This window comes from Eptesicus fuscus, chromosome 5, assembly GCF_027574615.1.
Source record: "Eptesicus fuscus isolate TK198812 chromosome 5, DD_ASM_mEF_20220401, whole genome shotgun sequence".
NCBI classification, from domain to species: Eukaryota; Metazoa; Chordata; class Mammalia; order Chiroptera; family Vespertilionidae; genus Eptesicus; species Eptesicus fuscus.
In genome coordinates this window covers 35,594,699-35,607,335 of record NC_072477.1, presented here as the reverse complement: position 1 = coordinate 35,607,335, position 12,637 = coordinate 35,594,699, and the positions used below count along the sequence as shown (strand labels likewise).

Here is a 12,637-nt window from a genome sequence, read left to right as displayed (position 1 = left end):
ATTTTCAATATTTTAGAGTATATTTTTAACTTCAAAATATTACCTAAATATTGCCTGTTAACTCATGTGAAACTGCAGAAAATTGCAAAGATTATCCTTATTCAAATGTTGGCTAAAGTTACTAATATACAAAGTTCCATTATTGCTATGTACCATGTACATTTTACTCATCTCTTTTGAGCATAAATTTTGGGCAAAATTTTATAGTGGCTGTGAATATAAAAAATATTTTTTAAATTGGAATATGAAGAATGCACATTGCTTTATACAACAAAAAATTCTTTTTCTTAGATAATCTGTTCAGGTGAAATTTCTAATCTTGATTATATAGTGAAGTTATTTCTCTACTAAAAAAGAAAGTGAGAAGACCTATGCTAAGGAACATCTTAAAAATTTAAATAAAAATAATTTATGAAATTCAGTATGAGTTCTTAAATGTAAAATATGAAGTGAAATAAAAAAAACAATTGCAGGGAATTTGTTTATTGAGCATTAATGTTAACACTTCTAAGTTAAGTATTCACTTATGAGTTTTGTCACTGCCCTGTCAATGGACATAAAGGAAAATACTGCAGAGAACTCAAGCATGGAAATAATAAACAAAATATCTATGCAACAAGTATATGCTGTACATTTAAAAAATTAATCCAAACAAAATAATTTGAAGCACTTCTCTGACTTGGAAGTCTTAAAATGTTCTCTCATGTTTTATTTGAGGTCCCTCCTCCCCATTTTTTACAAATTGACACTGTATACAAAGAGTTCAAATGGCCAGTAAAGCTACTGCTTTAAAATTGTTGGCTTTAAGTAACAGAGGTATAATTTGAATTCACATCAGAGCTTTCTAAAAATGGCAATAGTACAAGCATATAACTTTCTCTAGTATCCAAAACCTATTCTGGCTCTCCCTTGGCTAAAGAACAGAAAACTAGACAGCCTTCTAAAGCTGCCACAATTTTCTTAACTGCTTTAATAAGAAATGGCATACTTCATTTTTCTTGTTTACCTTGATAACACTGGGCTAAACAGAAAAAGAAAGAAATTCAGTCAACAGTAACTTAAACAGTAGCTAGCTCTAGACCTGAAAGTTTAGGTAAAGTGGATGACCATTCAGAAACATTCTTATAAGAAAAGTAGTTTTCCAAAATTAGGCCAAAAGCCTACTTAGAGAAAAAAATACCAAGAATGAGTTGAACATTGAAGTTTATCTGTTCCTATAAGACTATGAATACAATGGAAGCTGAAATTACACGAGGTTAAGAATGCATTCCCAGAGAGCAAGTTTTTAGAGTAATGGCCTTCCTAAATTTCCACTGGATGTTTAAAATTTTATAAGTGATTTATTAAGTCACCATATTAAGCCAATTCAATTAACTACATTCACTAGGAATTGGTTCAGAAATGCCTTGAAAAAGATAATAACAGAAGCTATTGATTTGAAAAGCAACTAGCTTTTGCAAAGCTCATCTCCAGACTTAGGATATATGTTATCTATCAATTCCCAATTCCTCTTAAAATAGAAGACTATCTGCATATTTAGCCATCCCATCTTATTCCAGTTTAGCATTTACATCGAAATATTAAAGAATTGCATCGTTGCTAAACATTGTCAATATTTCTAATATACACCATTTAGATTATACCTTTTTTACTTCCCTTATAATATTAAAATGATGAATAAATATGGTCCTTATGTTAAGGTCCTCCACCTTATCTTAAGTGAAATATAAAATAAGGTAGTTTTATTAATTTCTTACTAGCAATGACTTAAAATCTGTCTACCAAATAAGAAATAGTAAACTTTAAGTTGTGGTGTGTTTTTTTCACCCAGGAGGCAGATATATTGTGATCCATACCTAATATCTACATAAAACATCTCATCGTTTTAGTTTAGTGTAAAACTTTTTCCTTCAAATAGTATTACAGTTGTACCTCAGAAAAATCCAATCAATCAATTACAGAAATTATGCTCAATTGCTAACCTTTTGAGGCAAAAAGTTCTCTAGGAATACCTAAAATAACTTGACTAATAATCACCAGTGTGGAAAAGGTCATTACAACTGATAAAACAGGATGGTGAATTCCCAGTGGAATATGTTAAAGAACATGAACTGGACCTCTGGTAACATCTCATTTGCCTTCTGACACTAAGATTTTCCAGGATAAAAACTGTGACATGTAGTATCACAGGATGTGAAACTTGTATGTTCAAGAACAGTACTAAAAATCAACTTAAGGGGAAAAAATAAGATATGGCTAGTAGTCCAAATTAAAAAAAAAAAATCTCCAGGGTAAGTATGGCTGCTGTTTTTCCAAACAGTCATTTTCCATAGAGTGTTGGCTATGTCATAAGAAATCTCCTGTGCTTTCTTTCTGTCAACCAAGGTCTGCTGAAGTACAACACGTTTCCCTTATAAATTCAACCTCAGCTGAAATGTCGAGCAAGGCGGGCAGATCTATAGTCGGCACGAAGTTGTACGAAGGAGTGAAGAATGTTCTTGTCCAGATTAGCAAGTTGTTCGCCTGAGCAGACTTGCTTCAAATTATCTGGGGCAACTACCAGGAGATTGCAAAGTGCATGCAGAGTATCAAAGAGCTGTAACACCAGTGGGATCTAAATTGAGATAAGAAAAAAACATTAAAATAATTTCTAGTTTTACAATTATTCTGTAAATTCTTCTCACATATAACTGTCAGTCAGAACTTACTAATGTGGGACAGTTTAATATATTAGAATTTTTAAAAGCTCCTGAAGTGTTAAAACTCAAATATTTCAGTCATTACATAAACTTAGCTATAATCTTTCTGAAAAGATACATATTTTGTCAACTTTCTTCAATAGTAACAATCATTTAAACTTTTGTGGACTAGAACTAATTATCATTATTTAGCACTTTTATTAATTTAAACCTTAAGAAAAAGTGACTTCAGAGAGATGTACATGAAGAAGGAACATATTTTGCTAATGTGTGACATATACAACATTAGTAATGAAAGTCAATAAGGTCATTTGGACTGTGGAATAGAAATACGACTTTGTCTAAAATAAAGCATGAAGAAAAAATGTGTTAATATTGGAAATATAATTAGAGTACTTTTTTCAGTTAGGAAATGTTATATGTCATTATAGTATCAACAAAAGTTATTAGCTTTACATAAATGATAAGTCAGTACAGATTTTTAATGGTCTGACAGATATTCATGAGCCAATTTACAAGTTTGATATTTGTGAATACATACCTTAAAGTCTTTGGCACACTTCCTATATTCAGCTACATCACAAATTGCTAACATGCCGCCCATACAACTGTAGGAATATTGTTGAAGATGCTCATAAATAAGTCGATGAAAACGTACTCCAAATTCCATCAAAACTGTATCCACATTCTTCCCATCCATGGAATTTTTAATCTTCTCTACTTGTTTTCTTACATAAGCACAGACTTTAACACAGGCCTGTAAAATTTTTCTACAGTTATTACACAGAAATGTGTATCATGTTAGCTAAGGAGAAAATACATATAGTTTCTCATTAATCTCTACGTATAAAAAGAAAGAAACAGACTATAGAATATAGTTAGATACACCAATGAAAAAGTTAACAAGTATTAAGAAAGCAGATATTCTTACTAGCATATCAAATAATTTTACTCACATTAGTATACTGAATCAAAACATTGTTTTCATCTTCTGGCTTAAAATCTGTTTTCTTTTGTTCTGCAGCCAAAATATGCTTCATTTGTCCAATCATACAATTTAATGTCCTAGAGAATTGAGAACAGCATGTATTTGATCTGTTTAACTTATTTATATTATTTACTAGAGGCCCGGTGCACGAAATTTGGGCATGGGGGGTGGAGGTGTCCCTCAGCCCAGCCTGCACCCTCTCCAATCTGGGACCCCTTGAGGGATATCCGACTGCCAGTTTAGGCCCGATCTGGGCAGTCGGACATCCCTCTCACAATCCTGGACTGCTGGCTCCCAACTGCTCGCCTGCCTGCCTTCCTGATTGCCCCTAACCGCTTCTGCCTGCCAGCCTGATCACCCCCCTAACCACTCCCCTGCCAGCCTGATTGATGCTTAACTGCTCCCCTGCCAGCCCGATTGCCCCTAACTGCCCTCCCCTGTCGGCCTGGTCACCCATAACTGTCCTCCCCTGCCAGCCTGGTCACCCCTAACTGCCCTCCCCTGCCAGCCTGGTCCCCCCCAACTGCCCTCCCCTGCTGGCCATCTTGTGGCAGCCATTCTGTGTCCACATGGGGGCAGCCATCTTGTGTGTTGGAGTGACAGTCAATTTGCATATTACTCTTTTATTAGATAGGATAGAGGCCTGGTGCACGGGTGGGGGCCGGCTGGTTTGCCCTGAAGGGTGTCCTGGATCAGGGTGGGGGTTCCCTTGGGGTGTGGGGCGGCCTGGGTGAGGGACCTGTGGTGGTTTGCAGGCCAGCCAGGCCCCCCGGTGACCCAAGCATAGGTGAGGCCCGGCTGGAAGCAGGTATCGGGGATTTATTTATCTTCTATAATTGAAACTTTATAGCCTTGAGCGGAGGCCAGGGCAAGCCAGGGCGGGCAGGAAGCTTGGCTTCCTCCATCACCAGGGGCAACCCAAGCCTCCGGCTTGCTCCAGCTCCATGGCAGCCGCCATCTTTGTTGGGATTTATTTATCTTCTATAATTGAAACTTTGTTGCCTTGAGTGGAGGCCAGGGCTGGCCAGAGCAGGTGGGAGCTTGGCTTCCTCCATCGCCAGGGGCAACCCAGGCCTCCTGCTCATTCCAGCTCCATGGCGGCCGCCATCTTAATTGGGTTATTTTGCATACACGTTCTGGTTGGCTGGTGGGCGTAGCGGAGTGGTGGTCAATTTGCATGTTTCTCTTTTATTAGTGTAGGTACTAAGTTAAATTAACATTTCCTTTTTTTGTTGTTAATCCTAATTTGAGGATATTCTTTCCATTGCTTTTCTTTTATACATAAACTAGAGGCCCAGTGCATGGATTCGTGCACCAGTGGGGTCCCTTGGCCTGGCCTGCACCCTCTTGCAATCTGGGACCCCTTAGGGGATGTCGGACTGCAGGTTTTGGCCTCTAGTATGCATATAAGATCTTTGGTCAATCTCTTCCCGCCCTCCCCGCTTCCCTCTGAGATTCATCAGTCTGTTCCATGTTTCCATGCCTATGCATTGAACATGTGGCCCCTGGTCGCTTAGGCTTTTATATATAGACTAGAGGTGAGGATGAACCTGCAACCCAGATACAAGCCTTTGACTGGGAATTGAACCCAATACTCTTCTGTGTGCAGGCTGACACTCTGACCACTGAGGAACCCTGGCCAGGGCTAAATTAAAGTTACTTAATTTAATATCACCAGAAAACTATTTTACTGCCCAGCCAGCATGGCTCAGTGGTTGAGCATCGACCTAAGAACCAGGAGGTCACAGTTTGATTCCCGGGTAGGATAAATGCCTGGATTGGGGGCTTGGTCCCCAGTAGGGGGCATGCAGGAGGCAGCCCATCAGTAATTCTCTCTCATCATTGATGTTTCTGTCTCTCTCCCTTGCTCTATGAAATCAATAAAAATATATTTTAAAAAACAAATAACTATTTTACTATTGGTAGGCTCTGGATTTCAAAAAAAATCTTGATGTCAAAAAACTCTCAGTTTTATTAGCTCCTGCTCAAAATGGGGTAAAGATTCATTCACCTAATACTTCATTTAAATCTTTAAAATCTTAGCAGCCTGTATATACATACTTCCTCAACAAGTATATATAAATAATGCTTAGAAAAGGGGAAAGATAGAGGGCTTAAGAAGAATGGCTAAATTTGGAAGAACAGGTGAGAAGAACATGAATTTCATAGTCTAAAGACAAGCAGGAGGCTGGGGACAAGTGATATTGAACACCTAGCATGGGTTTATAAGAACCTCAATAATGTTTGAGTTATGTGATATTCTCCAATAGTAATCAGTCACCTAGTTATGAGAATAAAAAGACTGCACTGATCCAGAGTTTAGAATATTTAAGATAGTTATGGTTAAATAAAATGAATTTTAGGGTAATTTTGAGAGTAATTCAAGGATGAATCAAGCAATATAAGCACAATAATGAATCAAGTAAAGCTAGGAAAAGAAGAAGAGATTAGCAAATGATGACAATATTAAGGGCTAGAGTTCCTGCTGAGGTCAGAAAGCAGGTTGGAAGAAGAGGAGGTTGTGAGCATTGTGGGATTATTCAGTTTCAAGGATTTTGTTACCAGTGATAACAAGGTTGAACAGGATATGAAAATGGGTAGCTAAAGTGGAGATGCTCAACAAAAGGACTGTGTCACACACATGCAAGTGGAAATAACCTAAGACTTAAGATTTAAAGGAAAATTGTGAATCAGATGCCCAAAGCCTCAATAAATTTAGGAAACTGATAACAGGAAAAAAAAAAAAAAGGATGTGGGGGAAGCCCTGACTGATGTTGCTCAATGGTTAGAGTGTCAGCCAAAGAGTAAGGGGTTTGATTTCAAGGCCAGGGTACATACCTGGGTTGCAGGTTCTATCCCCGGGCCTGGTCGGGGTAGAGGAGGCAACAAATTGATGTGTCTCTCTTACATCAATGTTTTTTTCTCTTTCTCTCACCCGCTCCCTCTCACCCACTTTAAAAATCAATGGAAAAAATATCCTCAAGTGAGGATTAACAACAAAAAAGGTGGGGGGAAGGGGGCAGATGATGTGAGCTTCAAAGGCAAAGGGCCTAACAGTAGATAGATATTGGTCTGAAAATATCAGCAGGGATGCAGGTGAATGCTGAGCTCACCTCCTGGCCTCACCATACATGGGTAAAGGAGAACTGAAGTGCACATTCAAAAGACCACCACAGACCACTTTGCCTTCAATTAGACAACTAATGTAAATACTCTGAAACTGAGGCTTACATGGAAAGATGAAAATAAATGACCTAATATATATTAAGAAGCCAACTAGGAAATCTGTACTTCCTATACTTTTGAAGGCTTAACATATTCAACTTCCCCACCTCTCAAACATGATTTTCAGGTAGTCTGAGGCAAAGCAAGAAGAAACAAGTTAGTATGAAGGATTTAGATTATAAAAACACATACGTTCTTTAAGTACTGATTATCATGTACATAATGTGTGTATTATAATTTTATTAAAAGAAGTTTTATGTATGTATAATCTCATGTGGTCCTGACTAAAAACAAAGGGAGAGACCAGTTTCTAGGATTCTTCTAATTCTTCAGTAAACTGGTCTCAGTAATTAATTTTTTAACATCCTATTTTTCGTTTTATTCTTCAATTTTATTTTTTCCCCTTATTATCACATTTCTATGGTAGTTCCTGATCTTAGAAGAAAACTGGGAAGTGAAATGCAAGTTTGTTAATACTAATAAAGTAAAAATTATTTACTTTATAACAAAATAAAGTGGATTCCAGGTTTTCTTTATAACAGCACAGTAACTAAACTTGTATTCAAACATGCTTTCCTGAATAGGAGAGGAGTAGAATTACAGTAAAAAAGAAAGATATGCCCAGACCTAGTACAATGGGCTTAAGAATTTGAGTCCCAGCTCTACCAACATTAACTGAGTAATCTTGAGCAAATTACTTAATTTATTTAAGCCTCCACTTCCTCATCGGTAAAATAGAAAACTATTTCCTACCTAATATATGAAATAATACAGGCAAAGATTCTTTCACTGTGCCTGGCACATAGCAAATGCTTGATACATAGTAGCTATTATAATCACCATAAACATATGCCCACCATGATCTCAAAAGAAAAAAAAAAAAAAGACCCACTACACCAGTGATGGGCAACCTTTTGAGCTTGGTGTGTCAAACTTCGCCAAAAAACTGAGCATAACTCAGGTAGTGTGTCACTTTGAGGAAAAAACATTATTTCGCAAGTGTTTCATCCTCAGGAGCAGCAAATGTTTCATCCTCAGCATGCGGCCGCCTTAGCGGCCGCGTGTAATCACAAATGGCTACGCGTGTCAGTGCTGACATGTGTGTCATAGGTTCGCCATCACTGTACTACACTATACTATGAATAGGTAATTAACTACAATAAACATTATAAAAATATTTTGAATGTAGAATTTGCATTCACTTAGTGGAAGCTACCTTTAGAAAATTAGTAGTATATTTATTTAAAGCATTTCAGATATAAGCCTGAAAATTCTAAATGAAAATAAAATCCTCTGTTACATACCACTGGAGAAAGAGGGAAGGAGTGAGAGAGAGAACGAGTGGGGGGGGGGAGGGGGTTACAAAAAGTTTTTTAACTGAATCTGGTTTAAAAGTAAATATAAACATACTGGCTTCCAGAAATAATAAACTTAGGGAACTAATAAAAATAACATTCTAAGAAGGATAAAATCAACATGTAAAAATAAAGTCAAATGGTATAGCAGGATGGTAAAATTAAGATAAGACTTTTTTCATTTCTGAAAACCATTTTTATACTACTATAATGGTATTTTTGTAATTTTTAGAAATGTAAGAGAAAAAGTAAAACTAACAACTTGCCTATCAATGCCAGTGTCCAATTTCATCTCCATTTGTTCAATTATTTCTTTTTTCTTCTGAAGGCATTCAGATAACTTAGGAGAAGAGCTATTGAATGTTTAAAGAAAAAAAATTACATTAGTAGCCTTATAATTCTAAGTTTTTCATATTCATATGTGTATTATTACATACATTTACACACATACATGTTTCAATATGCTCTCAAATCAAAAAATTGCATAAGTAGTAAAGTAATTATAGTTGATTTTGAACAACATGGGTTTGAATTGTGTGGGTGCACTAAGACATGGATTTTTTTTTCAATAAATACCATATATGTATTTTCTCTTAAAATACTGTATATGTATTTTCTAAAAAAAAAAAAAACCAAACAAACAAATATGTTTTTATTGATTTCAGAGAGGAAAGGATATGGAGAGATAGAAACATCAATCATTGATTGGCTGCCTCCTGCATGCCCCCCACTGGTGATCAAACCCACAACCAGGCTTGTGCTCTGACCGGGAATCGAACCATGACCTCTTGGTTCATAGGTCGATGCTCATCACTGAGCCATGCCCAGCCAGGCCTTTATAACTTTTTCTTATAACATTTTCTTTTCTCTAGCTTACTATAAGAATACAGCATATAATACATATAATGTACAAAATGTGTTTTAATCTACTATTTATTTTATAAGTAAGGCTTCCAGTCAACAGTAGGCTAGTAGTAAAGTTTTCGGGGAGTCAAGTTATACACAGATTTTTTACTGTGAGAAGTTAGGGGGGTTGCCATCCCTAACCTCCACATTGTTCAAGGGTCAACTGTATTTAGTATCCTAATATATAAAAAGCCAGGGGCTGTCACGACCTAAATGACCGGACAGACGACTGAACAGTAGGCTCCATTGATCAGGGGATGGCTAACAGGGGAACCGGGGTCCCTCAGGCTCTGATGAATCTGTGGCAGCAGCGACTGGTGAGCGGTGGGCAGAAGGCAGACCGCTTAGTCCCTCCTCCCAGCCCTCAGACTCCAATCAATCGGTGGTGGAGGCGGGGCAGAACTGGGGATTGGCTCCCTTAGTAGTCCTGCAGGTTGAATCTCCAGAGGACAGGCCAGATACCAACGAACCAGCGCCACCGGCACGATCCAGACAGTGCTGCCGCCTCCTGGAACTCGGCCTCAGGCACTGCAGCCGCTTCCCCTCCCTAGACACTCCACAAGGAAGAAAGGATACCACCAGCAGCACCAGGGGCAACCAGCGGTGACTGCTCTCCCCGTGCTTCCTCCAGGTCACTTGAGCCGGGCCCCCGCCCGTCCCGCGCCAGATGAAGTGTGAACACTGCACAAGGACGGAATGTAGTAAAAAAATAAAAACCGATGACCAAAAGAATGCCGCAGTCAACGTCCGGCTGAGGAGAACAGAGAGAAGGGAGAATTCTATAAGGTGGCCAATACCAAGATATTTCTGAGTGACTGCCTGGCGTGTGACAGTTGTGTGACCGCAGAGGAAGGAGTCCAAGTTTCTCAAGAGAACACCGAGGACTTCTTCCGTGTTCTGAACCTTAATAAGAAATGTGATACCTCACAGTACAAGGTGCTGGCAGTGTCCATGTGTCCTCAGTCTCTGCCTTATTTTGCTGCTAAATTCAGCCTCATGTCACTGATGCATCCTGAAGGCGCAGGCTTCCTCAAAAGCCTTGGGGCGCACTGTCTTTGGCATGAAGATAGCTGTGGACTTCAGCATCCTGGAGAGTCAGGAGGAATTTGTGCGTCGGTACTGCCAGCACTGTGAGGAAGGGCCCTGGCAACCCATGCTGACCTCTGCCTGCCCCGGCTGGGTTCGATACGCAGAGCACGTGCTGGGTCACCCCATCACCCCCCACCTCTGCACAGCCAAGTCTCCCCAGCAGATCATGAGCTCTCTGGTGAAGGATTACTTCGCCAGATGGCAGAACCTGTACCCTGACAAAATTTTCCATGTCATTGTGGCCCCGTGTTATGACAAGAAACTGGAGGCCCTTTGAGAAGATGTTCCCACAGCTTTGCATAGTTTCCAGGGTGCTGACTGTGGTGAAATTGTCCAGATAATGCAGCAAGACCTTGCCTCGAACATGCCACCACGAACACTGTTTGGAGACATGAAGGAGGAGGAGGTGAGGCTCCACGAGGGTGCCAGCTCCATCAGGTACCTGGCGCACATCTTCAGGCACATGGCCAAGGAGCTGTTCAACGAGGACGTGGGGGCGCTCACCTACCTCACCCTTGAAAGGGATGGAGAGGTTCTGCTATGCTTTGAGGCTGCTTATGGCTTTCGTAACATCCAGAAGTGGTCCTGAAGCTGTAGAGGGGCAAGTTCCCCTGCCACTTTGTGGAGGTTGTGACCTGCACCAGGCATGCCTAAGTGGCAAGGGCCAGGCCCAGGCGAGGACGGGCGTGCAGACAGGGCACTGCTGTGGCAGATAGAAGGCATCTATGCTGCCATCCCGGTGTGGCCCCCGAGACAGTGCCCATGTATAGGAGCTGTACCAGGAGTGGCTGGGGCGGGGGGCTGGGGAGGGAGAGGCGACTCCCCCTGGGCCCAGGTAGCCCTGCACACCACCTAGCAGGGCCCAGGGCAGCCTGCCAGAACATCACGTGGTAAAGGTCCAGCAGATGCCTGGCCTGCAGGCCACCTGAGGCGGCATGTCAGACGCACGAAGGAAAGGCTTAGCATATCTGTCATTGCTTTGATTTTCAGAATTCCTGCTCCCCATCTGTCGGCTCCCTCCCTCTGAGGGGCACTGTTGTCATCACATGGGTGCAACTGTAATACTGTATCTCGAGAGGATTGCCCCAATGTCCGTATCCTTTTATCCGACGATGAAAAAATCCCAAAGAACAAGAATAGAGACAGACTACTGTCCTTTAGGCTTAAAAAAAAACAACCAAAAACCCGGAAGTGTCCTGCGAAGAGCTGAGACTTGGTTCTGTCCACGCGCCTCAGAGAGATTGGATGAGGAAATGGCCCTGACTTTACCCACTTATATTACTCTTGAAGGTGTCTTGGCCACAATGTGAATAAACTGCCAACTTTTGGAATAGGGGCTCACACGAAAGTCTGCATTCCCAACTTTTCTTGAAACAGATCTATGTTCTGCAGCTGTGGCCACCGTCCTGAGATCAGGTCCTGTCGACCAGGTCCTATTGCTGGGAATCAGAGAGAGGGCACTGGAATGGAGCCCCACTCTGCTCAGTCCCTCCCTGTGTGGGGTCAGACAGATGAAGGCCGGCCAACCCACCCCACAATTGGGTGAGATAGCGTCCTCTGTGTCCACCTCTCACCCCATGGGCCCAACCACTCCCCTCAGCTCCGGGCAGCCCTCTGTGTTCCATGACAGTGCACTCTGCCCTCACATGCTGCTCGCCCTAAATGATAAGGGAGAGAGCAGTTGGCCCACAGACAACTATACAGAAAGATAGGGCTCACGGCTGGCGAGCACAGTGGCGGTTGCAGGAGCCTCTCCTGCCTCCGTGGCAGCGCTAAGGAGCAGCGAGCCAAGTGGTAAGGAGCAGCGAGCAGGCGGGTAGTAAGGAGTGAGGGGTCCCGGACTGCAAGAGGGATTTCCAACTGTTGGCTTGGGCCCGTTCCAACTATTGGCTTAGGCCTAAGCTGGCAGGCAGACATCCCCTGAGGGGTCCTGGACTGAGAGAGGGTGCAAGCCAGGCTGAGGGACCCCCCTCCAGTGCACGAATCTCGTGCACCGGACCTCTAGGTCATTGTTATTAGTAAGTTAATAGAGAAAAGGAAGATTTAGATTTGTTACTTTCAGCTCTGAGAAGCCATCCCTAAAGAATATAAAAATGTGATTTTGAAATTCTGGAATTATTTGGTTTTCTTGTTTATTAATTATCTGTTATAATAGTAAGAAAAGTTACAGACTATCACCAGAGTCTTAAGAACATAGTAAATTATACTAAATAAAATTTGGAGACCAACAGTTATATTTAGCTTTCTTATATTAAAAACAAAAACAAAAAACTTGACAGTAATATTTGCCTTCTCAATGCTACCTAAATATCAAAAACACCCAAAATAATAGGGAATATGCTTCCCTAGTAGTTATGTGAATTCTTGGCTATGAG

The 12,637-nt window shown here is 40.8% G+C and overlaps 1 protein-coding gene across 2 annotated transcripts in view; it reads right to left on the bottom strand.

Annotated features, from left to right (window-relative positions):
* Positions 1-679: 679 nt before the first annotated feature.
* The window catches only part of EXOC5 (exocyst complex component 5), a 46,882-nt gene continuing 34,924 nt past the window's right edge, over positions 680-12,637 (bottom strand). For both annotated transcript variants that reach the window (XM_008139008.3, XM_054716033.1), the window contains 4 exons: positions 8,534-8,620; positions 3,656-3,764; positions 3,241-3,456; positions 680-2,614 (listed from right to left, as the gene is read on the bottom strand). In XM_008139008.3, the coding sequence (XP_008137230.1) occupies positions 2,426-2,614; positions 3,241-3,456; positions 3,656-3,764; positions 8,534-8,620 (601 nt within the window). In that variant the 3' untranslated portion in view covers positions 680-2,425. The remainder of the gene's footprint in view (positions 2,615-3,240; positions 3,457-3,655; positions 3,765-8,533; positions 8,621-12,637) is intronic.